The following is a 25,659-nucleotide window of genomic DNA, read 5'->3' on the forward strand; positions in this document are numbered from 1 at the left end:
TCCTGTACTTCCACCTACTCAAACTCAATCTCGTTCCTGCTCCTAATAGTACTTTTTCTACTTTCATGCTTAGATTCCCCCCTCCCCACCCCGCAAAGAGGTAGACGAGGTCTCAAAAAGAAAGAACACGTCGCCCCTGAACCAGTGCTTGTACAGCGGGCCACCAGGCAGGATTTACAAACCAACAGCAAACGCGCAGGCGAGCCTGGGCTGGCGTTGGCAGACTCTGCTGGTGGTCCCAGATCGAAGGCCCGCCCAGTCGCACAAGCAGAGGTTCCGGGCTAAGGCTACGTCACCTGCCCCGCCCTTCTCCCCCAAGCGAAGACCCCCCCGTCTCGCACTCCCCGCCCCAGAGGCTGAGCAGACCCCAAAGACCGCGCAAGTCCATTGGCCCAGAGTCAGAGGTGAGCTGCAAACAATCCTGCTTGGGAAGTGAAGGAACTCAGGGGGGCTGGACGATGTGGGGGCTGGGGTCCAGAGAGAAACGGGTGGGCGGGCAGAAGGATCCAGGGAAAGGAAGGTACTGGAGGGGAGTGGGAACAAAAGCAGCTCCCAAATTAAACTTACTTCAGTGACTGAGGCCAGGCAAAACACACGGGGAAGATTATTTGTAGCCTGAGACCCTTGCATAGACACTGCTGACACGTTTATGCAAAACAAGCAATTTGAGGAGAAACTCCCGGAACGTCGGAAAGAAGGAATGCTTGATTAATAGTTGTGTTTAAGTAACTTTAAAGAGAACTAACACACACTAATTGAGGGAGGGGGAGACATTACAAAGTCTCCAACATCAGCAGCAGCAACAGCCCCATAAAGAAAGGCTTTGGTAAGTTAGGAAATGGACATTAACATTACAGTAGCGCCTCCAGGTCTCTGGAGCATCAATCCCCCAGTTGTAAGCCAGGAAAAGAGAACCCGTTTGCTCCCTTTGGAAGCAAAGAATTTTCCTTCACTTGGGTGAAGACTTTCCTAGGAAGACTTTCTGTCTCTGCTTATGTTGCAAGAGGATTCAAAGCCAAGACAGAAGAAGCCAGGTATCGCCAACTCTTTTGTTATATACAGCTTGAGGCTTAAGTATCCGGGAACCCCTGCGCTATTTATGGCTCCATTCTCTTGTAATTAACTCTCAGGCTGCGAAAAGTTGCTCTTCTTTCCCAGCGGAACAGAAGGTTACCTTCACCTTGTTCTTTGTTCTTCTAATGACAGCAAGCTCCCCTACTATTTTTACTCCTGCAAAGAGTGTTCAGAACTTTCCTGTGATTTGGCGGTGACAGTGTGGGCATGTAAGCAATCTTTAGTAAATCTTAATTTGGGTTAAACTCATTCATAACAATTCCGCCTTCGGATCACGGGGCTTGCCCCACGTGTGGGGGTTAACTTGCTCATCGTCTATCAAGGTGAGCATAAGTCTTTCGTGGTTCTGCGCCGCATCCCTATGTCAGTGAGGAGAGGTGTGCTTCCAATCAGAGAAAAAGCAGTATTACCCCTGCAAGGTCAGGGTGGCTGCTATAGCTCTGGGCTGAGATTCAGCCCTCCCAGCTGGTCAGTTTGCTGTTCTCCTGGTCAGTAGCTGGCAATTGAAATGTCCAATGTGTCCTTTTCGGCAAGGATTTGAAGAAATGTTAGAAATATTTAATCTCTTTTCTAGTGGGTTATTACAGCTGTAAAAGTAGTCTTGGAAGGTTAAATCAAATTAATAAAACATGTTATACATTAAATGATACAATGTTACAAAATTGATTATATAGATACATACATACATTGATGCATATGTGGGATATATATGCTGCAAAATATTGGTTATATCCGAGTGGTGAGATGAGAGAAATGATTTTTTTCCTTTTATTGATTTACTGTTGCTGAATTTTTAAAATTGTACATGCATTATTGTTATAGTTTTATAGTTTTGATAGTTTAAAAGGCTCTTGTACAAACGAGACTAAATCTATGAACTTTAATTGTTCCAATATCACTATTGTGGCCTCTAATAATAGGGATCCTGCTTTCCAGGACATGAGAAGCTATGAAGACGTTTTCACATTAATGAGCCCATTTAATGGTACTGTTCAATGGGAGGCTAGCACATGCCCGTCGGATAAAGAGTACATTCCCATAGTTTCCGCACTGGTTCACAGCCCAGGGGCTAAGGGTTCCTCTTTCCCCAGAGCTCATCAGCATTTGTTAGCATTTGTTTTTTGATGCTCTGCATTCTGAGTGGGGAGAGATGGCTCTCAAAGCAATTTTAAATTGCATTTCTCTGGTGGCTAAGAATCTTGGCCACTCAAGTCTTCCTTGGCTTTTTGTATTTCTTTCTTCAGAGCTGGTTATTCGGTTTACTGAATAACTGAATTATCCCAGCCAGCTACTGGGTGTTTGGTGAGGGGTGTTACATTTTTGTAGCTCTTATAGAAGTTCCTAAAAAATATAATAAATCTGAAAATAGGAACTAGAACTACCAGTCCACTCCTGGGTATGTAACACAGATTTGCATAGCAATGCTTACTGCTGCATTCTTTACAACAGCCAGGAAGTGGAATCAACTTACATGTCTGTCAAAATACAATGAATAAAGAAAACGTGGTGCATATGTACAGCAGAATTCCATAAGAAGTGAAATCATGACATTTGCAGGAAATGGATGGAGCTGGAAATCATTAAGCTTCTAAAAATAAGGCGGACGCGAAAAGAAAAAATACCATGAGGCTTCTCTTGCAAGCAGAACCTAGATTTACAATTCTAGGCATATATGTGTGTTTATCATTTTATTTAATCATAGACAATTCTGATTTATATGTTGCATATCTGAATGCACATGATAAGAAAGCAAAAAACGAACCAAGGGGAGTGGAGGTTCTCAGAGAAGGCAGCAGGAAGGAGGGAAGCTAATAAGAGCCAGTCTTAAAGACACAAGGCGCCATTAAGAAAGAGGTTCATTTGTTTTCCAACTCAACACAGACGGTGACAGGATGTGCATGCAAGACCTGCCCAAGTTCAAGCCAGGGCAAAATGCCAGCACAGAGAAAGGCAAGTAGACACAAAGTCCCATCCCTCACCAAGAAGCCATTTGCAATTGATGCCTGCTGGGAAAGGAAAATCGGTTCTCTCCAATGGAGTGACATTGGGTACATCAACCGCACTTCAGGCCAACACAAAATTGACTCCGTGGATATTTTCTATGTTTTTTTTTTCATTTTTCTTATTGTTTTGCTTGTTTTGATTTTCATTTGTTTTTTTTTTGTTTGAGATCCAGAAAGAACATGAAGTTGGGTGGATAGGAAGTGGCGGGGGGGGGGGGGGGATCTGGGAGAAGTTGGGGTAGGAGAAAAAACATGATCAAAATATATTGTATGAACAGAATTTAAATAAGAAAAAAATAAATTTAAGTTTCATTTGCCACAAAAGGTTTGGATAAAGGAACTATCCCCAATTATTCCCAGACTTTTTTGCTTGTGGTGAGACTTTGCTGGAACTCTCCTCATGACTTTTCTGTGATGTCTTTTCAGGATGAAGATGGGTGACAGAGAAGTTGGCTGCTGGTTGACCTCCCTCACTGTGGTCTTCCTGGTGGTCACCCCTGGGAGCAGGGCCTGTCCTCGCCGCTGTGCCTGTTATGTGCCCACGGAGGTGCACTGTACATTTCGGTACCTGACCTCCATTCCAGATGGCATCCCAGCCAATGTGGAACGCATAAATTTAGGGTGTGTGGGCCTTGCCTGATCCCCTTCTCATAGAGGGACCACTGATCATCTTGGTGACTTGTCCCAAAAATAGCTATGCTTACTCTTAATATTTTTCTCCTAAAATGAGCTCGTAAGAACCTTACATTTGTGGAGACAATAAGTATTTTTTTCCTTATAGTCTTTTACTAGACCCTGAAGACCCTCTTAGTTGTTTGGGATCCTCATAATTATGGGGCAGCTTCACTCTGAATAAAAATTTACTGGAAAACATTACAGTTTCTGCTAACAATCATTGCGATGATACAAGGCATAACTAAGCAAGAGGAACTACCTTCTATGTAAAAAACAAAACAAAATACATGATTTCCTTTTGCAAGGTCCTTTGAGGCTTATCAATGTCCACACAGCACATGAAGCTAGCCACCGTCAGGGGGCTTACTTAAAATACTTGACTTCCTAACTCTGACAAATTATGGTGCTATTTTAAAGGTTTATGAAAAATTGCATGTATAAATAAATGCACAAGGAATGGGACACACCATAGGTGAGGATGTGACATTAGCGGTCACTTATGCCAGGCCAGTACTCTTGTTCACCTCAGGAGGAGGAAATCGAGGTGGGACAGAAGTAGCCAGTACAGAGCAGCAGTGCCGTGGAAGCCATCACCAACAGGAAAGGCTGACATGAATTGTGTTCTCCCTATGAGCTGCTCTTGGTCTGAGTACCTTTATGCATCCATTCACTGGCTGTCCTGGCTAGTTTTACGCCTACTTGACACAAGTTAGAATCACTGGAGAAGAAGGAGGCTCAGATGAGAAGATGCCTCAATAAGAACAGGTTATAAGCAGGCCTGTAGGATGTTTTCTTAAGTAGTGATTGATGGGGAAGGGCCTAGCTCATTGTAGGTGCTGCCATCTTTAGACAGGTGGTCTTATAAGAAAGCAGGTTGAGCAAGTCAGTCACCAAGAGTCCTCCATGGCCTCTGCATCAGCTCCTGCCTCCAGGTTCCTGCCCTGTGTGAGTTCCCTTCCTGATGTCCATCAATGGAAAAAAAAAGTGATTTGGAAGCAGAAGGCAAATGAACCCTTCCCTCTCCAGTTTTGCTTTTGGCCATGGTGTTTCATCACCACAATACTAACCCTAACGAAGACACTGGTGCTCATAACGCCTTTAAGTTAGATTCTGTTATCTCTACTTTGTCGCTGAGGAAACTGGAACACAAGACGTATCCAAGTTTTACCCAGAGCCACACAATCCTTTTTGGATCTGAGCTCATAGTAACATCCATGTGGACTCCAGTGCCAGGCCTCTTAACCTGCCAGAGTGAGGGGACAGCATCAGAGAGAACAGCCTGAGTCTTGGTACCCACAAAGAAAATGCTAGGCTTCAGTACATGCTAGACAATGTCTAAGTATTTAAGGATGGGAAGGAATGTGGAGGGAGGGCTTTGAGGCTGCAAGGACTGGGGAGGAAGTGGAACTTCTGAAGTCAAAGTTCAATATTTCAAGTATTTGAGAAATCTCTTGGGAACACAGTTGCAAGAGGGGATTTTCTGTCTGTTTCTCCTTTGACGATTGTACTTTACTCGACAGGCTCGGTTGATGCCTACAACGAATTGTCTTGCAGGTACAACAGCCTAGCTAGATTGGCAGAAAAGGATTTTTATGGGCTGAGCAAACTGGAGCTGCTCCTGCTGCACAGTAACGGCATCCACATGATCACTGACAAGACCTTCTCAGGCTTGCGGTCCCTGCAGGTGAGAGGGGGCAAGCGCCATGGCGGGTTAGAGGTGAGGGAGAACTCTGTGGCACACCCCCCACAGCTGCCTATCACGTGGGATAGAAGATGGGCAGTTTGTAAACTCGGGACAGACATCAAGGAGAGGTTTGCAATTGGGATGCCCTTATATGTGGAAATTAGAATATTAAGATTCCGGGAGGGAGTCTGAGGTGATATCTCAATAGGTAAAATGTTTATGTGAGTATGAGGGCCAAAGTTCGGATCCCCAGGAGCTGCAAAAAAATGTGTGTCCTAGTGGTAAACATGCAGTCCCTGCCCCGGATGCATAGGTAGCAAATCCCTAGCCATCTGCTCTATCCAATTAGTGAGCTCCATATTCAGTGAGAGAACTTGACTCAAAAACAAACATAGAAAGCACAAAGAAGAGAGCCAACTTCTGGTCTCTACACATGTTTTCCACGTTTGTTTTTGAGACCTCTGACTGAGAAACATTGGGTTTGAGGTTCTACTCTCAGGTAACATTTAGGGCAAAGCTTTCCAGTTTGGCTTTTGCCTACTCTGGAAGTTGGCATTCCCAAAAAGCCTTTTTTGTAGAGATGATAATTTGAGTCAAATAAGAAAAATGGGTAAAAAGAGTCACAACTTTTATAAGTACTTCATGTTCTTTTCTTTTTTACAAAGAATAGCACGATCAACTAATTAGAAGGGATTTGTTGAATACTAAAGCATCATGAAACAGTCAAAATTATTTGACCTACCATTCAGAATCAATTAAATTTGTATTATTGAAAAAGACAGCATGCCAGATGTCGCCCAGCTGATGAGTGGAAAAACAAGACTGTGTAACATGCACACAATGTAGAAACCAAAAGGAATGAAGAGTTGACATGTTTTACAACATCTTGAAAACAGTTGTCTAGGTGAAGGAAGCCAGGTCCAAAATGCCACATAGTGTATGATTCTTCTTACATAAATTGTTTAAAATAAATGAATCTTTAGAAACGGGAAGTGAAAGAAAAGACAAAAATAACCGTGGATTTGGATTGGTTTTAATTTGGGGAAATCACAGTTTCCTAAGATGAGATAGTGGAGGTGGATCTAGTTATAGCACTGGTATACTAAAAACCAGTGTGCTGTGCTCAGAGATGGCCCAAGGGGGGGCATGAGTGAGCAGAATGGGGCGATGGGGAAAGAGTCACAAACCATGGCTTCTCTCATAGTTGGAGCCTAGATCTGTCAACATACTGACATAAACGCGGAAGGAGACACACTTAGGGGAGGCAGGGAACCAGCAGGAATGGGAAGGGGACAATGGAAGGTACTGGGAGGTAAACACACATGAAGCATAATGGCATATATTACGGAGATGTCATAATGACACTAAAATTAAAAAACAAAGGACTTTTGGATTATATCTCAATAAAGACACTATAAATGGGGGATATTGAAGTCCATAAATAATAATCTCATAAATCTTAAATTTATTTCTTCTTCTTTTTCTCTTCTTTTTCTTCTTTATTTTCACTACACATAAAAGTAGGCAGAGAAGTGAATGAACAGGGGAGGCGCAAGGGAGGCCAGTGGAAGGGAAATAAATTTCATAGTGCAACACATTACTTTGTATTATAATCTTAAAAGGTAATTAGAAAGCACCAGTGCCCTCGTCACCCAGCTTCCATAGTTATCCACGTGTGATAAGATCTTGTCTTATTTGCAATCTGTATATCACATTCTGCTGGGCTGTTTTGAATCCAATCCAAGTTTATGATGCTTACTCTTATACAGAATAAAAGAGTAAAGAAACTCTAGAAGTGATCATGACATCACTCTCATACATATTACAACTTTAGCGGTAATTCCTTAATATTTACAACTGCTTGTACGAGTCTGATTGTCTCTGATATTATCACATTTAATTGAGCACTAATTTGTTGGATTAGGTTTTAATTAAAGTATGCACATTCCATAGGATTCATCTCAACATATTTCTATATTCTTCATAAACCTTCTCTTTTATGACAGTTCCTTTGACAGAATAAGTATGTTCATATCTTTATTTGCAGGTCTTAAAAATGAGCTATAACAAAGTCCAAACAATTCAGAAGGATACTTTTTATGGACTCCGGAACTTGACCCGGTTGCACATGGATCACAACAGCATTGAGTTTATCAATCCTGAGGCGTTTTATGGACTCACCTTGCTCCGTCTGGTACATTTAGAAGGAAATCGGCTCACAAAGCTCCACCCAGACACATTTGTCTCCTTAAGCTATCTCCAGACATTTAAAACCTCTTTCATTAAGTACCTCTACTTGTCTGATAACTTCCTGACCTCCCTCCCAAAAGAAATGGTTTCCTACATGACAAACCTAGAAAGCCTCTATTTGCATGGGAACCCATGGACCTGTGACTGCCATTTAAAGTGGTTGTCTGACTGGATACGAGGAAAGCCAGGTATCGTTACTGTTTATTTCTTGGTACTAGTGAAAAAGAATAACCAATGGAAGGCACTTCATCTATAATAGAAAATCCTAGATAATATAGATGCAGAAAATGAAGTCCCCCAAATAACTCAGTGACAATGAACTCTGTACCCAAAACTCAGCTGTGTTTGTGTCACAGTGGCAAAAGAGGAAGTTATGTCTCTATAAACTCCCTCCCCTTTCCCAGGCACAGACTTTCTATTCTAGCCCCTGACACTCCGCAACTGCTTCAGCACGGAACCCTACTGTTGCCTCTGCCTGTAGCTTCCTCGTCCTTCTCTGCTTTATGTGCTCCCAGATGGCAGCTCTGCTCAGCATTACTTCTCCAGGAGAGTCACACTGCTCATCTACCCCATCCGCATCAGAATCATGACCTCACACTCATGTAGGTTGCCTGTGTTCCCTTTCTTGAAAGAACATTATACTACTTATAGAATTAATTTATAGCATGAAATGTCTGATGCCTTTTCTATGTCTAATTTATCTATCCTTAGCCTCTATGATATATCTGGGACATAGTACGTACTTAATACTTTTGTTAAGCTTTTATTATATAGGTTCACCATCTATTAGTTACCTATGGTCTTAATATGTCTCAAATGTTTGTGAAAATATATAAAAATGTATATGTTATGTGCCCATACACAATGCACATATATGTGATATGGTTATATATCTATATATGTCAAATACAATCAAAGTCTTTAGGACTAAAATCTTTCAGTCATGTCTATATGACAGGTTCCCTCATGTATTTGATCTCTTACTGACAATTTCACAAGACTCATGAGTTAATCCATCACTGTTTTAACTTAGAAACTTTTTCATCTACCCTGAGCAATCAGATAGCCTTCCACAGAAAGTGTGGCCGTTTCTCTAATACTTGCTGCAGTCCAGTGTTAATATATTCATCTCTACTCGCATCTTCCACTCTTTGGTTCCACAAAACCCTTGGTGTTGCTTTTCAACAAATACAGACGTTTGCCATTTTCCTGACATGCATTTGCTCGTAGATATAAAACTCGAGGCTTTGTGATCTGCTCTTACGTGCATCTATGGATGTCACCTCTTTGCAGTGCCAAATCATCATGTAGTTCTTCATAAAACTATCTCAATTAGCCCACTTAAGAAGCGTGGGTGACAGCATTGAAAATATAAAAAGCTATAACAATATTTCTAGGGAGACAGATGATAATAGCTGTAATAAAGACTGCAAGTGGCCAATTCTTCCATAGAACATCTTTATCTCAATTTATAAGTTAAAACGTGCAAACATTAGGGTCTTAGAGTTAGTTCTGCCAGATACCTGTCTTCCTGACATTTCCTTTCATCCTTCTGTACTTACCCACTCCTCTTGTTTCCCTTCCTTCACGAATTGCATGTTTCTTGGATAGCCCTTGACCAGAGATCGGAATACAGACCAACAAGCAGAGCTTACTGCCCTGTGGGAAGACAGTCAACCAAACAAGACATTCTAATGGTGAATGCTGAAGGTTAAGACAGGGAAAGCAGAGGGCACCGGGAGAGTAAAGCAGGGAGCCCACTGGAAATAAGTGCTGGTCGTACAAGTCCTTGAGGAGTGTGTAACTAGTGATGGCACTGGGCATGTCACACAGCTCCTGTCAGAGCTTGGCATTGAGTGACAGGGCTGAGGGATAGAAAGTGCTTGTGTGAAACTGGAAACTGGTGTGAAGGGAACGAAGTGACACAGCTGGATTAAAATCTGAGCAAACATGAGGCTCGATACCTCTGGTCCAGGCACAAGCACTCATCAAGATCCCAAGACATGGACACAATCCTTCCATGCTGAGGTTTAACTAAGCCAGAAGTTAGCTGTGCTTTCTGCTTCATGAGGTCAGATCCAGGGCACTGACAAGCAAGTAAAGGACACAGATTGTCAGTAGGTGGCAGATGGCATTGCAAGGAACTCCTTAGGATTGTTCAAAGCTTTTAATTCTATCTACCTCCAGTGCACATTGTTATTCTAGAAAATTAGGTGAATAATGACTAATGAAATATTACCTGATACACTGAAGTACAGTAGTGTTCCCTTATCCATGAAGGCTGCGTTCCAGGATTTGCAGTGGATGTGGAAAACCATATGAAATATCAAACAACACCATGTTTTCCTCTGCACATTGTGGCCCTAACTTTTGAAGTTTAAAGTATAGAGCAAAATTAATATGTTTCTTTTTCCTTTTTCCTAATTTCACAGTAAAATTTTCACTATAAATCAAGAACTTTAGCATTTGCCTTGCAACATGCCGCTTTGTTTTTTCTTTCCTAAGTTGAGAAGTTTCTTTTGTCAAGGTGATTGCCAGCATCGCCACTCTTGTGTCTGGTGGTATGATTAATAAAACAGGGATTACTTGGACACAGACACCATCACAGTTTATGTGATGCAGGAAATAGCTACTTAGTAGCTAAGCATAGAGCGTATGTCATCTGCATACACTGGGAAGAAGGGTTGTGTGCTGTAATGGGTGAGGGGCCCATTAAAACAACGTGAGACTTCATCAGCGTACTCAAAACTGCATGCGATTTCAAACTTAGGTTTATTTTTGGAAGTTTCCAATCCTTATACTCAGACCATGGTTGCCTTCAGATGAGAGCACCGGCATACACTTAAAGGGTTTAGAGTCTTTGGCCCGAGTGACTCAGTCCTTTACAAAGAAACTGCACATATTTAACGCTGTTCTCAGGAATTACATCTAAGACACCTGTTGTTTCAATTACCTGCTGAGTTCAGCAAATGCTAGAGGAACTATTATGTGGGACAGCACGGAAGCCTCAGACTGTTGTTTCAGAGAAAAATTCTACACCTCTGTTCTACCATTGAATGGCCAGCTTTTAAAAACAGGCTCATCAGAGCAATGTTTAAAATGCCCTAGTGTATAGCACCTCAGAACCCAACAGGACTCCTTTGTGCCTAGTAGTATAAAATTCGCAAACTGTGACATTACCAGACAGCCTCTCCCCTCCCCCATCAAGCTTGGCTTGAGTCCCTCTCATCCTACAGGACCATCACTAAATAAACCTGGACTGGCCCTCCCAACTACCTTCCATGGTCTACCAATACTCACAACTTATTGGCTGCTTTAACCTGCATCTTTGTCTTGTCCTTCTGTCTGCATCCCTCCATTCCTATTCCAACTAAGCTAGATCACAAACTGTTCTTTTGGATAATGGATAAATGCTTGAATTTTTAATGCATATCCCAGGATTTAGAGATCTCCAAGCAGGCTACCTTTTAAAGTATAGCCAAGTTCTATGACTGTCCTAAAACCTTGGCATGAGGAACTGAAGGGTTATTAATTAAAGTGCTGGACATGCACTTATTATATTGTGTCTCTAGATAAGGAAATGGTTCATTTGATTAATACTTCTCAAGTACTAAATGACTCCAGGTCTAATAAGTAGATCCGTGAATGAGGCTAATGAAACCCCTGTGCCTGTGTGTGCTGTATCATGACATGATGCGTAGACCCATGTTTTAGAAGCCCGTGTATGCTGTATCATGGCATGATGTGTAGACCATGTGTTTTAGAAGCCTGTGTGTGCTGTATCATGACATGATGTGTAGAACACGTGTTTTAGAAGCCTGTGTGTGCTGTATCATGGCATGATGTGTAGAACACGCGTTTCAGAAGCCCGTGTGTGCTGTATCATGACATGATGTGTTAGAAGCCTGTGTGTGCTGTATCATGACATGATGTGTAGACCACGTGTTTTAGAAGCCTGTGTGTGCTGTATCATGGCATGATGTGTAGACCACGTGTTTCATAATTCATTTCACGAGCTTCTTTGAACTCTACTGAAGATAGTTCTTCAAAGTATTCATGTGTTACTTTATAAAGATGCCTCAACTTTTGAGAATAATTTAAATGATGATTTTTTTCTAGATGTAATAAAATGCAAGAAGGACAGAAGCCCCTCCAGTCCTCAGCAGTGTCCCCTTTGCACGAACCCCAGGATGTCTAAAAACAGACCACTTGCTATGGTACCGGCTGGAGCCTTCCTATGTACAAAGCCAACCATCGATCCGTCACTGAAACCGAAGGGCCTGGCTATTCAGGAGGACAATGGATCTGCCTCCACCTCACCCCAAGATTTCATAAACCCTTTTGGCTCCCTGTCTTTGAACATGACAGACCTGTCCGGGAACAAGGCCAGTGTGGTCTGTACCATCCAAAAGCCATTCAAGACGCTGCCAATTGCCTTCACTGAAGAAAATGACAACATCATGCTGAACATGTCATTTTCAGCAAATCTGATGTGCAGTGTGGATCCGGATCACCTCCAGGCAGTGTGGCAGCTACTAGCTTTGTATAGTGACTTGCCTCTGATGCTGGAAAGGAAGCAGCAGCTTCCTGGAACTCCACAACTGACTTCCAAATATAAACAGGTGGCTCTTACGCCTGAAGACATTTTCACCAATATAGAGGCTGACTTCAGAGCTGATCCTTTCTGGTTCCAACAAGAAACAATTTTCTTGCAGCTGAACAGAAACGCCACCACACTTAGCACACTGCAGGTCCAGTTCTCCAGCGACGCTCAAATCACTCTACCAAAGGCAGAAATGAGAGCAGTGAGACGCAAATGGACCATGATTGCAAAGATGAACAACACCAAACTGGAACACACTGTTTTAGCTGGCAGTACTATTGCCCTGGACTGTCCGGGCCAAGGTGACCCTTCACCTCACTTGGAATGGCTTCTAGCTGATGGCAGTAAAGTCAGAGCCCCTTATGTTAGTGAGGATGGGCGAATCCTGATAGACAGAAGTGGAAAGTTGGAACTCCAGATGGCTGATAGCTTTGACAGTGGCCTTTACCATTGCATAAGCACCACCTATGCAGACGCAGACATTCTCACCTACAGGATAACTGTGGTGGAACCCTATGTAGAACACGCGCATGAAAATGGAGTTCAACATACAGTGGGTACTGGCGAGACACTCGACCTCCCATGCCAAACCACTGGTATTCCAGATGCTTCTATTACCTGGATTCTTCCAGGAAACACTGTGCTCTCTCAGTCATCGAGAGACAGGCAAATTCTTAACAATGGGACCTTAAGAATACTGCAGGTTACCCCAAGAGACCAAGGTTATTATCGTTGTGTAGCGGCCAACCCATCAGGGGTTGATTTTTCAATTTTTCAAGTTTCAGTCCAAATGAAAGGCCAAAGGTCAGTTGAGCATGATAGGGAAGCAGATGGATCTGGACTTGGAGATCCCAATCCCAGTGTTCCTCCTAAGCAACCACCATCTTCGAAACTCTCTACATCAGCTTTGACAGCAGGGGCAGAGGCTGGAAAACAAGTCTCCAGTATACAGAAGAAGGGCAAATCCAGAGGTCTAATACATCGGCGGCGTGGGGACTCCACACTTCGGCGTTTCAGGGAGCAAAGGAGGCAGTTCCCTCTTTCTGCTCGGAAGATTGACCCACAATACTGGGCAGCACTATTAGAGAAAACAAAGAAGAACTCAGTGCCAAAGAATCAGGAAAATACCACAGTTAAGCCTGTGCCGCTGGGTGCTCCACCTGCGGTGCTCCCTGCTGAGGAAGAACGTGCTTCCGGCATGATTTCTCTAGATGAAGAATCAGCAGTTCTGAAAACGAAAGTGCCCAATGTTACAGAAAGGTCATCAACTGCTGACTCTAGACCAGCATCTTATGGCTTTGTGACAGGCATGGCATCTGGCACAGAAGTCTCCTCAACTGTGACTCCACACACACTACAATCTAAGCACCTTCCTGATTTCAAACTATCTAATGTTATTGACACTACAGCCGTGACAAAGAGTATAAACCCAACTGCAGCAAGCAAACTTGAAGATGTAACCAACCAAAATCCAATCGTTATCTTCCCATCAGTACCTGGGGTAGCTGAAACTCAGGGTACTGCTCAGATAGGGAAAGGAACATTTTCCCAAACTACACACCCAGGAACAGGGGGAACCACGGCTGTCAGTGGCCATACCAACATGCTCAGCATCCTCACCAACGGAATTGATACAGTCTTGCGGTCAGCAAATCCAACAGAGGATTATGGGCGTCCGATACCTATAACAGGACTCAGCAGAGCCAGGGGTAATGCCACCTCTTCTCACACTACTAAAGAGCCTCGCTTCCCCAAGAACCTTTCAGATTCACACACTGCTGCCCCTTCTCTACCTCACATTTCTAGAAACAGTACCGCTAACTTCCCCTGGTCCAGGCACTTTGGAAGAGAAAGGACAATTTGGAGCAGAGGGGGAATTATAAGTCCATATAGAACCCCAGTTCTCAGACGGCATAGATATAGGATTGTGAGGCCAGCACTCAAGGGACCTGCTAACAGAAGTACTAGTGAATCTTCGGCCACCGAACCCCGTAAGATGTGCCCAACCTGCGCTTCCACAGAGAGACTCACCCTGGCTGCTACAGTACTGTCCACTCCAGGCTCATCTCTTAGCATCCTCCCCAGGGCTAACATCACGGGGGGCATAGAAGGGTCTACCACTGTAGCTCTGAGCCCATCATTATTACTTAAGAACAAACAAACTGTAGATATTGAGACATTACAAACTACTATAAAATATTTGAGAAGTGAAAGTACCCAAGTGGCTCCCAGTGAAGCAAGCACGACTTTCACTCCCACACCTGTATCCCTGGAAAAAACTCCAGTAGTAAACAGTGGTTCCCAGAGTGTGTCCAGTACCATCCAGGAGGAAAGAGACTCAGTGATGACCTCACCAGTCTCCGGTCCACTCAGCAAACCCTCAATGCCAACAGAAGCAACAAACACAAAATTCTCAAGAAGGAAAATTCCCTGGCATAAAATCTCTGTAGATAACCGTAACAAAAAAGGGGTGTTGAAGAATCTGTATCAGTTTGGTTTACAGAAGAACACAGCCACGATGCTTCCCAAGATAGCTCCTCTTTTACCCACAGATCACAGACCCCCCCCACATTCTACCACACTCTCTGCAACACGGATGCAAACTCTGTCTGTAGCAATGGCTGTCACTCACCATAATGCCACTGAAGGTGCCAGAAGTCTTTCAGCGGGCAAGGAGCAGCCCTTTGCCAACTCTGCCTCAGTGTGTCCTGGTGCCACAAGCAAGAGAGCTAATACAATGGGCTTCCTGTCGATAGAAACAGACACACTGGCAATGCCTACGGCCTCTGCATCTGTCATTATCTCTGAAACCCAAAGAGTAAGTTCCAAAGAGGCAAGAGATCAAATACAGGAGCCTCCGAAGAGCAGGAATGACCCAGACACCACCCCAGGGCAGAGTCTGGGCTTCATCATGTACCCATCTCCAACAACAGCTGATTCTTCCTTGGCTTTTACTGACTCCTCACTACAAGACACTAGCAGAATTGTAAGCACAGTTGCTCTCCACCCAGGAACTAGTTTCCTGGGCATAACTGAACTGTCCCAGAAGAATACTCAGACTTTGGGAAATACAACAGCTTTAGAAACAACTTTGTTCAGCGAATCAGAGGTAACAACTGTAAAAAGGACCTCATCTATACCACCATCCTTCAGCAGTGGGGCTCCCCTAATGCCCATTCCTTCCCCTCCCCACTTTATTAGGGGTGTGGTTACAGACAGTGAGGTCACTTCAGTTTTCAAGATGGTGACCAATGGAATCGTCACTATACATGAATCCTCAAGGAACAATACAGATCTGCAGCAATCCTCCACAGAGGCTCGCCCAGCTCCCCAGACAGTATCTCGAACCACTTACTTTACCTCCTCTAATCTGTTCCCTTCTACTCCTGCGGCAGCAGTAAGAACAGATAAACCACAGATTTCTAACTGGAAGCCCTTTCTCTGGCCTGAAAACCACATTCGGCGCAAGGCATACTCAGAAACTATTTTAAAGGGGGAAAGGCCAGCAGGGAGCTTGTGGTCCCCTCTCAGCTTTCCAGACGCCAGCACTTACGCTTTACATGGGAATAGACAAAAGCACGCAGAGAGTGTGATTGATAAGAGACCTGTTCAAAACCCAACTTCCAAACTCCTTCCCTCTGACTCTTTACCTAAGACCATACTGGAAAAACCAAGAATAATTGGAGGAAAGGCTGCAAGTTTTACTATCCCAGCCAACGCTGATGCCTTTCTTCCCTGTGAGGCTGTTGGAAACCCCCTGCCCACCGTCCGCTGGACCAGAGTCTCATCAGGTATTTGTAGCCATTAGCAATACCTTAGTTACAAACCAAGGACATCACTGTATCTTTCAGAGTTGTCTTCAAAGGAGCAACAGTAGTTTTAAATGTTTCCAAAAATATAAAAACTATTAATATACTCACTTGACATTTATGTATTGCTCATTACAAGAATTTTCTTTAGATTTTAGATTTTACTTTTGTATGTGTGTGCAAGCATTATATATGTATGTGTACATGTGTGTATGTGTGTCTGTGTGTACACTTGCACACATTAGGGCAGGTGCCTTAGCACAGAGGTATTAGATTTCCTGGAGCTGGGGTTCTATCTCCAGCCCCTAATAGGTTTTAAACTTCAGATGTATTTTATGTGTATGAGTGTTAGGCCTTCATGTGCGTACATGCACATATGTGCTCGGTATGTACACAGGTCAGAAGAGGGGACCATACCTCCTGGAACTGGAATTACAGATGACTGTGAGCCAGCATGAGGACACTGGAAACTGAACCCAGCTCCTCTGCTAGAGCAACAAGTGCTCTTACCTGCTGAGCCATCTCTCCAGCCCCACTAGAATGGTTTTTAATGTGTTAAGAAGAGTTTGGTGGAACAACTAGATGGCTCCATGAGTAAAGGGAACCTGCAGCCAAGCCTGATGGCCTGAGTTCAATCCCTGGAACAGACACGGTTGAAAGAGAGATGACTCTCACAGGTTGTTTTCTGATTTCTGCAAACTAGCAATGGCACGTATGTGGCCATACACACACACACACAAACCGACATGTGCCTATACATACACACACAAACCAGCATGTGCCTATACATACACACACAAACCGGCATGTGCCTATACATACACACACAAACCAACATGTTCATATATATCTATATGAACATATATATGAATATATATCTATATGAACATATATGTGTGTGTGTGCACACACAAATCAATAAAATGTAATGATAAAGAATGTGTAAAATAAAAAATGATTTTTAAGGCTAGATAGAATGGCACATGCCGATATGCCCAGCAATGTCGATGAGTTCAATTCCAGCCTATGCTATAAAATTAGACCCCATTTCAAAACAACAGTCTTTAAAAAATAGTTTGGATCAATTGGTTATCTGATATTAAATGATCTGCACTAAAACCATATACATTCAGGTAACATAGGGCTGAGCAGATTCTATTTATTTATATATAGTTACTGTAATTTATATATTATCTATACACATAAATATATATAAAAACAATAATTAAAGAGAAGGAAGCCATAAATTTGAAAAAGAGCAAGAGGGGGTACATGGGAGGAGCTGGAGGAAAGAAAGGGAAAGGGTAAAATTATCTAATCGTATTGTAACATCAAAAATAAAAACATTAATTTGTTAAGCCAACAAAAACTTTGAAAGTAGATCTCATATATATACATGTGTATACATAGAGAAATGTCATGTTGAACTATCTGAATTTTAAATTTAAATTTGTGAATAAAAAATTGAAAAATAGCTTTAACACTGAAGAGTTTTTTCAGTTTAAATGTTATTTATTGTCAGCTTAACAAAAACATAGCTTCATGTTTTCTATCTAGTCTTTGATGCTGATAAACTATATATATATAAATTTCTTTCCTTTTATTAGGACTTGAACTATCCCAAGGGACACAGAAAAGCAGGTTCCATGTGCTTCCCAACGGCACCTTGTCCATCCAGAGGGTCAGTATTCAGGACCGTGGACAGTACTTGTGCTCAGCATCTAATCCACTTGGCAAAGACTACCTTCATGTCATGTTGTCTGTGGTTTCTTACCCTGCTAGGATCCTGGAGAGGCATGCCAAGGAGATCACGGTTCATTCTGGTAGTACTGTGGAATTAAAGTGCAGAGTGGAAGGCTTGCCAATGCCTACAATTTCCTGGATACTTGCAAACCAAACGGTGATCTCAGAAACACACAAGGGAAACAGAAAGGTCTGGGTAACACCTGATGGAACCTTGATCATCCGCAATCTGAGTCTTTATGACCGTGGCTTTTACAAGTGTGTGGCCAGCAACCCAGCCGGCCAGGACTCACTGCTTGTTAAGATACAAGTCATCACAGCTCCCCCTGTCATTCTAGAGCAAAAGAAGCAAGCTGTGCTTGCGGTTTTACGTCAAAGTTTGAAACTGCCCTGCACTGCAAAAGGAACTCCGCAGCCCAGTGTTCACTGGGTCCTCTATGATGGGACCAAACTAGAACCGCTGCAGTTGACACGTTCCAAGTTTTTCTTGTATTCAAATGGAACCCTGTATATAAGAAACATTGCTTCTTCAGACAGGGGCACTTATGAATGCATTGCTACCAGCTCCTCAGGTTCAGAGAGAAGGGTAGTGATTCTTACAGTGGAGGAGCAAGAGACAGTCCCCAGGATAGAAATTGCCTCTCAGAAATGGACAGAGGTGAATTTAGGTGAGAAACTGCTACTCAACTGCTCAGCTACTGGGGACCCAAAACCGAGAATAATCTGGAGGCTACCATCTAAGGCTGTCGTGGACCAGTGGCACAGGTAAGCCTCTCTGTTGGAACTATCCCCGTCATTTATTTAGCTGGAGTACATCTAAAATGAGAAAGTGGTACAGCAAGGAGAGCAGCAGCTTCAAACACCATCCAGGATGCACAGGAAGGTGACTGTCTATAGAAGGGTGTTCCATTTGATCTCACTGAACAGAAAGTCACTCTTACATGCTTAACTCTAAGGTCCAGATTCTTGATTTTGACAGCTGAGAGCTGTGGGAGAATCTTATTAGCCTCCATGTTGGTGGCAGGCAAATGTTTTTCCTTTTTTTCTTTTCTCATGGCTGCTTTAAAAATAGTAACTATGTAAAGTTATTCATAATCTCCACATCAAAAAGAGAACTCACTATGAGGTCGAGGCTCTAGGAACAAGATGTTCTGAGTTTCATTCAGGACCCTCTTATCAGACGCTTCACATGCTAATTAAGTCATAATCCTTTCTGTCTTAAAACTGCAGTGCACTTTGTGAAAGTCATATTAAGACCTTCTTAGAGTAAAATATATTAAAAATTCCATAAATGTGATGTTACAAGATAAAAAACCCTTTTCTGCTATGTTCTTTATAAACTTTTGCTTTACAAAGCAAAAATTATAGCTTATGAATTATAAATTCTTGTGATTTCCATGACTTTGTGTAGTGATTTTCTGTAATCCAGAAAAAGATGGAAATGAGCACTTTTATTTACATTTTTTCTTTAAAATACTCATGCAATAAAAAGTAAACATAACATAAATGAGCTTAAATGTATATTGGTATAATTCAAGGTCTTTTTCCTAGTGTTCCAGTGAGCTGATACAGAATAAAATGAACAGACTTGTAATTTTTAATCCAAGAGTCAATATTAATTTTCAGGTTTTTCAGGCACCAAAATTACCTTAAATGTTAACTGTAATTCACTAAGATATAAAGTTATAAAATGCTGAGCTAGAGTGTCAATGTTAGAAACCACATGTTTAGATATATTTTCTCCCGTGTGTGTCCCTATTTTGGCATTCAATATCTTTAATGCTTCATTTACCAGATTTGCCTTTAATTTCACAACACCACCTCTCAGAATTGCTGCACCGGCTCTTAGTTTATGCAGCTCTTTATGAATTATAGGATTAATTTATTTATTTACTTCTTGGAAGAAAGTGACTGAAATTTTGATGGGATTTTTATTTCATTGAGTCTACAGATTAACCTTTTGACCTGGTAGCATGAGACCCCTTACCATTTTTTTTTGTATTCCCTAGAATTCATAGTTTTATAATTCTCGATTTGTAAGTTATCAAAGCTTTCTGATGGAGTATTTTTAGTTTCCTATGTAAAATAATGGTCTCTGAAAATAAGGTTAATTTCTTCTTTTCTGATCTGGACGCCTCAGTTCCTTCTCATTCCTAACTGCTTTCTCCAGGACTTTCTTACTATATTAAGCAAGAGCAGTGGAGCAAAGGGAGCCTTGTTCTGATCTAAGGAACGCTTTTAGCCTTTTCTAATTCAGTGTGATATCGATGGTAGATTTTTCATATATATAATAAAAACTCTTCCATCTAATAAAAAGCACTAGTATCTGAAAGCCATACTGATGATTTCTATGAACACATAAAGAGTTATTTGCACTTCTTCTTAAAGTATAAATAGAAATTCCAGGGACTCTCAACATACTTTTAAAGGGGCAGCACATCTTCATTCTAATCTGAAAACACAACAATAATCAGTATATTACCACAATGCTGTGACCTACCATTAAGGTGCCTTTCTCCTTCAGCAGCTACATGGTATCCCCTTGACTCCCCCTTTACTCTCTCTATGTATCTCTTCCAGTCTGGCTATATTCTGCCCTGCCATAGGCCAAAGTAGCTTTATTTATTAACCAATAAGAGCAACACATATACAGAAGGACACCCCACATCACAGCTAGATTTCTTATGTAGCCCAAGAGCAACTGCTTATGGATGCTGCCAACCAGAGAGAGAGAGGAGGGAAGGGAGCCTCCCTTATCAATCAATACAGTCTCCCTCAAACATACTCACAGGGCAATGTGGTACGTAAACTCCATCAGTTGAGACTCTCGGCTATTTTTAGACTTGTCAAGCTCACAGGGAAGCAAAGACAATCTTGTTAAATTGATGCTTGTCTCTTTTTGAGGTTTTTCACTTCAAAGCTACTTCAAAAGTCCCCAGCCCTCTCCTAAGCAGATAATCTTTTCTTATGTCATTGTTCTTCCAGTGTTGGTTAATAGAGGATGTTACATTCTGGAGCATCATTAGATCAAATCTGAGGTATCACTTTTGTTGTTGTTGTTGTTTCTAAAAGGCTGTCTCTTTACCAGTAGCATTAACATTAACCAGAATCACCGATTAACATTAGTCAGAAACAGTGATTGCTTTGACAAAGATTCTGTGTTCTTAGAAGCCCCTAAGGTAAGTGTAGTGCACACTAAAATTGAAGTCTAGATCTCAAACTTAATTATTCCCTAAGTAACCTGAGATATCTGTCAAGTACTGTGGTCAAAGTTCCTGGCCACATCTATTGAATCTGAATCTCTGGAAAGAGAAGCTATGAAATATGCATAAATTTGGCCCTAGACAATGCTAACACAGTCTCTAGGAGTACCAGCATTTAGGGAATTAGTCCTCAGACTCTCCTACATGTGACAATCATGTGAAAACGCCTGATGTCTAGGCCAACTCCACATCACGTAAGCCGTACATCCTAGTCTTGGAGCATGGGTCCAAGTATTTCAGACTATACAGGCTGAAGATTTAATAATGCAGCCAAACTTGAAAATAAATGGTTTTAGAATGCATTAGGAGAAATTAATAACAGGTGGTAATGTGCCACTAGAGAAAAGACAGGTTTTTCCTGAAACTTCAATCAAGTTCAGCTGATATTTCCTCTATAAAATGGGAGAAATACTTGAGGATTAAACAAAAAAAATCTGTACAAAGTTTCAGTAATTTCCTTTGTGTGTACATTCTCATGATTTCACCTTGGCGTCTTTCCAGAGAAATTCCTTCCACACTTGAGAAAAACAAAGAGCACACTAATCTTATATTATTCTCTATATAGTACTCTCTACGTCTGAAAATGACTTAAGGCTGTTGACTTGGGTAACAGTTATATTTCAAGAAGTCCTGGGCTAGCTGGATGACTTGGCAGGTGAAGATGCTTGCTGCTGTCCTGACCTGTATGCTCTTAGCCACTGGAACATCCCCCCCCCCCCCATTAGAAGCTTTCTAAATGTATTCTTTAAGAAGTTTTGGGGCAGACTAGATGGTTCAGCTGATAAAGACACCCAATGCCAGTCCTGATGACCCCAGTGTACAGGGACGAACACACACACAGTTCTGAGTTTCATTTGTGAGTTTAGCTCACGCTGTCCAAAGAAAGAGGGAAAGTACACTTAGGTGTTCTTGATTCTACTCAAAGCTAGGCTCAGTTTAATCTGGAAAGATCTTCCATCTGGTGGTCAAATGTCGCAATTACAGACAAGGCAGTGGCAGTCCTGAAGCCAATACAGAAACCATCATTTTACAGCTGCCTAGACAGCAGGTGCTTCGGTTTCTAATGAGTCTTAGATTGGTGTTCTCTGTAGTCAACAGAGGAGAAACTGTTCTTCGGTTAAATCACTTAATGATTGCCCCCGTTAATATATTTTAAAGCTATCATCAGACAATAATTTAACACATACATGAGTTATTTTTCCTCAGTAGAAAATTTTAATTTTTCTGGATTCCTTTACTTCCAGCATTTCTCTTAAAAAATTACATAAAGAGATTCACTAAAAGTGTATTTGGGAAATAACCACTTGTCTCGGGTAAATCATACCTTGTTACAGAGCTGTTTTTTTTTTTTTTTAAAGCAAATGGCTTGGATAACAGTAGGTGATTAAGATCTTCATTGTAACGTTTTAAGAACTATCCATAAAGTTAAGGCCAAGCATAAAACACAAACATGTGCACACACACACACACACACACACACACAAGCACATACAACAGGATGTGGTAGATACAGTGATAAGCTTGATAGTAACCATGATTTTCATTGTATCTATGTGTCAGAATTTCATAGTAATAATTTACATGTACAACTATGGCAGTCATCTCTTGGTAAGGCTGGAGGGAGGTAGCACCACATAAATCAGGCCACTCCTACACAGTATGATTTTCCGCAAATGTGCCTAAGTTGCACAAATTTTTAGCCTTTTCCTGTGTATGCCCACGCTCATGTTGGTGTGTCATGTGGGGTGGCCAGAGGTAACTAAACAGCAGGTGTCTTCCACAATCACTTTCTAGTGACCTTGGACCCAAAGTTCAACTATTCAGCTACACGAGCTGTCTATCAAGTGCCAGGGATCCACCTGTCTCCATGCTCCTGGTGCTGGGGTCACAAATGCACGCTACCATGTGTACCTTTCATGTGGGCACTGGAGATCCAATTTCAGGTCTTATAATTGTGCAACAGACAATTTGCTAGTTGAGCCATCTCCTCTGCTCCATGTTCAGTCTTGGAAAAAGGTAACTCTGCCCTCGGTAATCAGCTGTACTTTCACGCTTGTCTCTCTTCTTCTTAGAATGGGTAACCGAATCCAAGTTTATCCAAACGGATCCTTAGCTATTGGCTCGGTGACGGAAAAGGACGGTGGTGACTACTTGTGTGTGGCAAGAAACAAAATGGGAGATGATCTGATCCTGATGCGGGTCCGCCTAAGACTGACACCTGCCAAAATTGAACACAAGCAGGATTTCAAGCAGCAAGCGCTCCATGGGAAAGATTTCCAAGTGGACTGCAAGGCTTCTGGCTCCCCTGTGCCTGAGGTATCCTGGAGTTTGCCTGATGGGACAATGATCAATAACGCCGTGCAAGCTGACGATAGTGGCCGCAGGACCAAGAGGTACACCCTTTTCCACAATGGCACCTTGTATTTCAACAGAGTTGGAATGGCAGAGGAAGGAGATTATATTTGCTATGCCCAGAACACCTTAGGGAAAGACGAAATGAAAGTCCACCTGACAGTTGTGACGGCCATCCCACGGATACGGCAAGGCTATGAGACCCACATGAAGATCAAGGCTGGAGACACAGCGGTTCTTGACTGTGAGGTCATTGGGGATCCCAAGCCAAGTGTATTTTGGTTGCTGCCTTCCAATGATGTCATTTCATTCTCCAACGGCAGGTATGTATTTCATGCCAATGGAACTCTGTCCATTAATAATGTGAAACTGCTTGACTCTGGGGAGTATGTGTGTGTAGCTCGGAACCCTAGTGGTGATGACACCAAAATGTACAAACTGGATATTGTCTCTAAACTCCCACTAATCAATGGCCTGTACACAAACAAAACTGTTATTAAAGCCACAGCTGTTCAGCACTCCAAAAAACACTTTGACTGCAGAGCCGATGGGAGCCCCCCTCCCGGGATCACGTGGATTATGCCGGACAACATTCTCCTTACAGCTCCATACTATGGGAGCAGAATCACAGTCCATAAGAACGGAACCCTGGAAATCCGGAACATCAGGCTTTCCGACTCAGCGGACTTCACCTGTGTGGCTCGGAACGGAGGTGGCGAGAGTGTGCTGGTGGTGCAGCTTGAGGTCCTGGAAATGCTGAGAAGACCAACATTCAGAAACCCGTTCAACGAAAAAGTCAGCGCGCAGGCTGGCGGGACCACAGCACTGGACTGCTCTGTGGACGGGAACCCACCCCCTGAAATAACCTGGATTCTCCCCGACGGCACGCGCTTCTCTAACAGAAGGCCACATCCCCCGTACCTGATAGCGAGCAACGGTTCTCTCATCATTCACAGAACGACTCGGGACAAGTCAGGAAAGTACCGCTGTGCAGCTCGAAATCAGGTGGGCTATATTGAGAAGCTCGTCATACTAGAAATCGGCCAGAAGCCAGTTATCCTGACACACGCCCTGGGGATGGTGCAGGGGGTCAGTGGAGAACCTCTGTCACTGCACTGTGTATCCGATGGGATCCCTAAGCCACATGTCAAATGGACCACGCCAAGTGGTTATGTAATAGACAGACCGCATGTTAATGGAAAATACATAGTGCATGAAAATGGCACATTGGTCATCAAAGAAGTGACAGCTTATGACAGGGGAAATTATATCTGCAAGGCTCAAAACAGTGTTGGCCAGGCAGTGGTGACTGTTCCGGTGATGATCGTGGGCCACCCTCCCCGAATTATAAACTCCCCACCCCGCAGCATTCTCAGGAGGACAGGAGAGGCACTTCGGCTTCACTGTATGGCCCTGGGACTCCCCAAGCCAGAGATCGTCTGGGAGAGGCCAGAACACTCCCTGCTCTCAAAGGCCAGAGGAAGGAAAGCCCACGGAAATGAGCCGCTTTACCCACAAGGCACCCTGGTCATTCAGGGTCTCCAATCCTCCGATTCTGGAGTCTACAAGTGCACAGCACAGAACCCACTTGGTGCTGATTACGCAACAAGTTACGTTCAAGTCATCTGACCGGAAGAACAACTAAAACTGAGCAGAGTCAACATTGAAGGGTTTATTATTATTATTTTTTTTTGGAAGAAGTTCAATCAAAGGCAGCCATAGGCACGGAAATAAATCTGAATACATTTACAGTATTAAATTTACAATGGACATGCAGAGGAGACTTGAAAATAAATGCATTAGGAAACGATGCTGAGTTTCTATGGATTTCAACTCGAACTCTTAACTTAAGGCACTTTGATTTTGCCAACAAATAACAAACATTAAGAAGAGACAATCTACTACAAAATAACAAATGGCAAATGCACCTGAATTTCTAGTAAAGAGAGCTTGCTCTCTCTCTCAGTGGCCAGCCGCCTAGTGTCCATCGTCTACCAGTGTTACACACATTGCACTCAGAGGGGGAGACACTGGGAAAGAAGAAATCTGCAGTCTATGGACATCTTAATGTACACATATTTTTGTCACTGGTTTATAAACATGTTGATAAAAAAAACGTACAGAAAAGAAGCACTGAACCGTTTTGATTATGATGTAGTTCACTTGTTCACACTGAAAATTCTCATTGCTTTAATACCCGCAT

At 42.6% G+C, this 25,659-nt stretch overlaps 1 protein-coding gene across 1 annotated transcript; it reads left to right on the forward strand.

The window, feature by feature from the left end:
* The first annotated feature begins 3,504 nt into the window (after positions 1 to 3,504).
* Positions 3,505 to 25,500, forward strand: Igsf10 (immunoglobulin superfamily member 10). The gene is made up of 6 exons (XM_041659467.1): positions 3,505 to 3,698; positions 5,307 to 5,436; positions 7,484 to 7,874; positions 11,806 to 16,080; positions 17,706 to 18,606; positions 23,177 to 25,500. The coding sequence occupies exons 1-6, from the start codon at positions 3,505 to 3,507 to the stop codon at positions 25,083 to 25,085; spliced, it is 7,800 nt and encodes a 2,599-aa protein (XP_041515401.1). The 3' UTR covers positions 25,086 to 25,500.
* Positions 25,501 to 25,659: the final 159 nt, after the last annotated feature.

Source organism: Microtus oregoni, unplaced genomic scaffold (genome assembly GCF_018167655.1).
Source record: "Microtus oregoni isolate MIOR12 unplaced genomic scaffold, Mior012 000010F_ref0000083, whole genome shotgun sequence".
Classification (NCBI taxonomy): Eukaryota; Metazoa; Chordata; class Mammalia; order Rodentia; family Cricetidae; genus Microtus; species Microtus oregoni.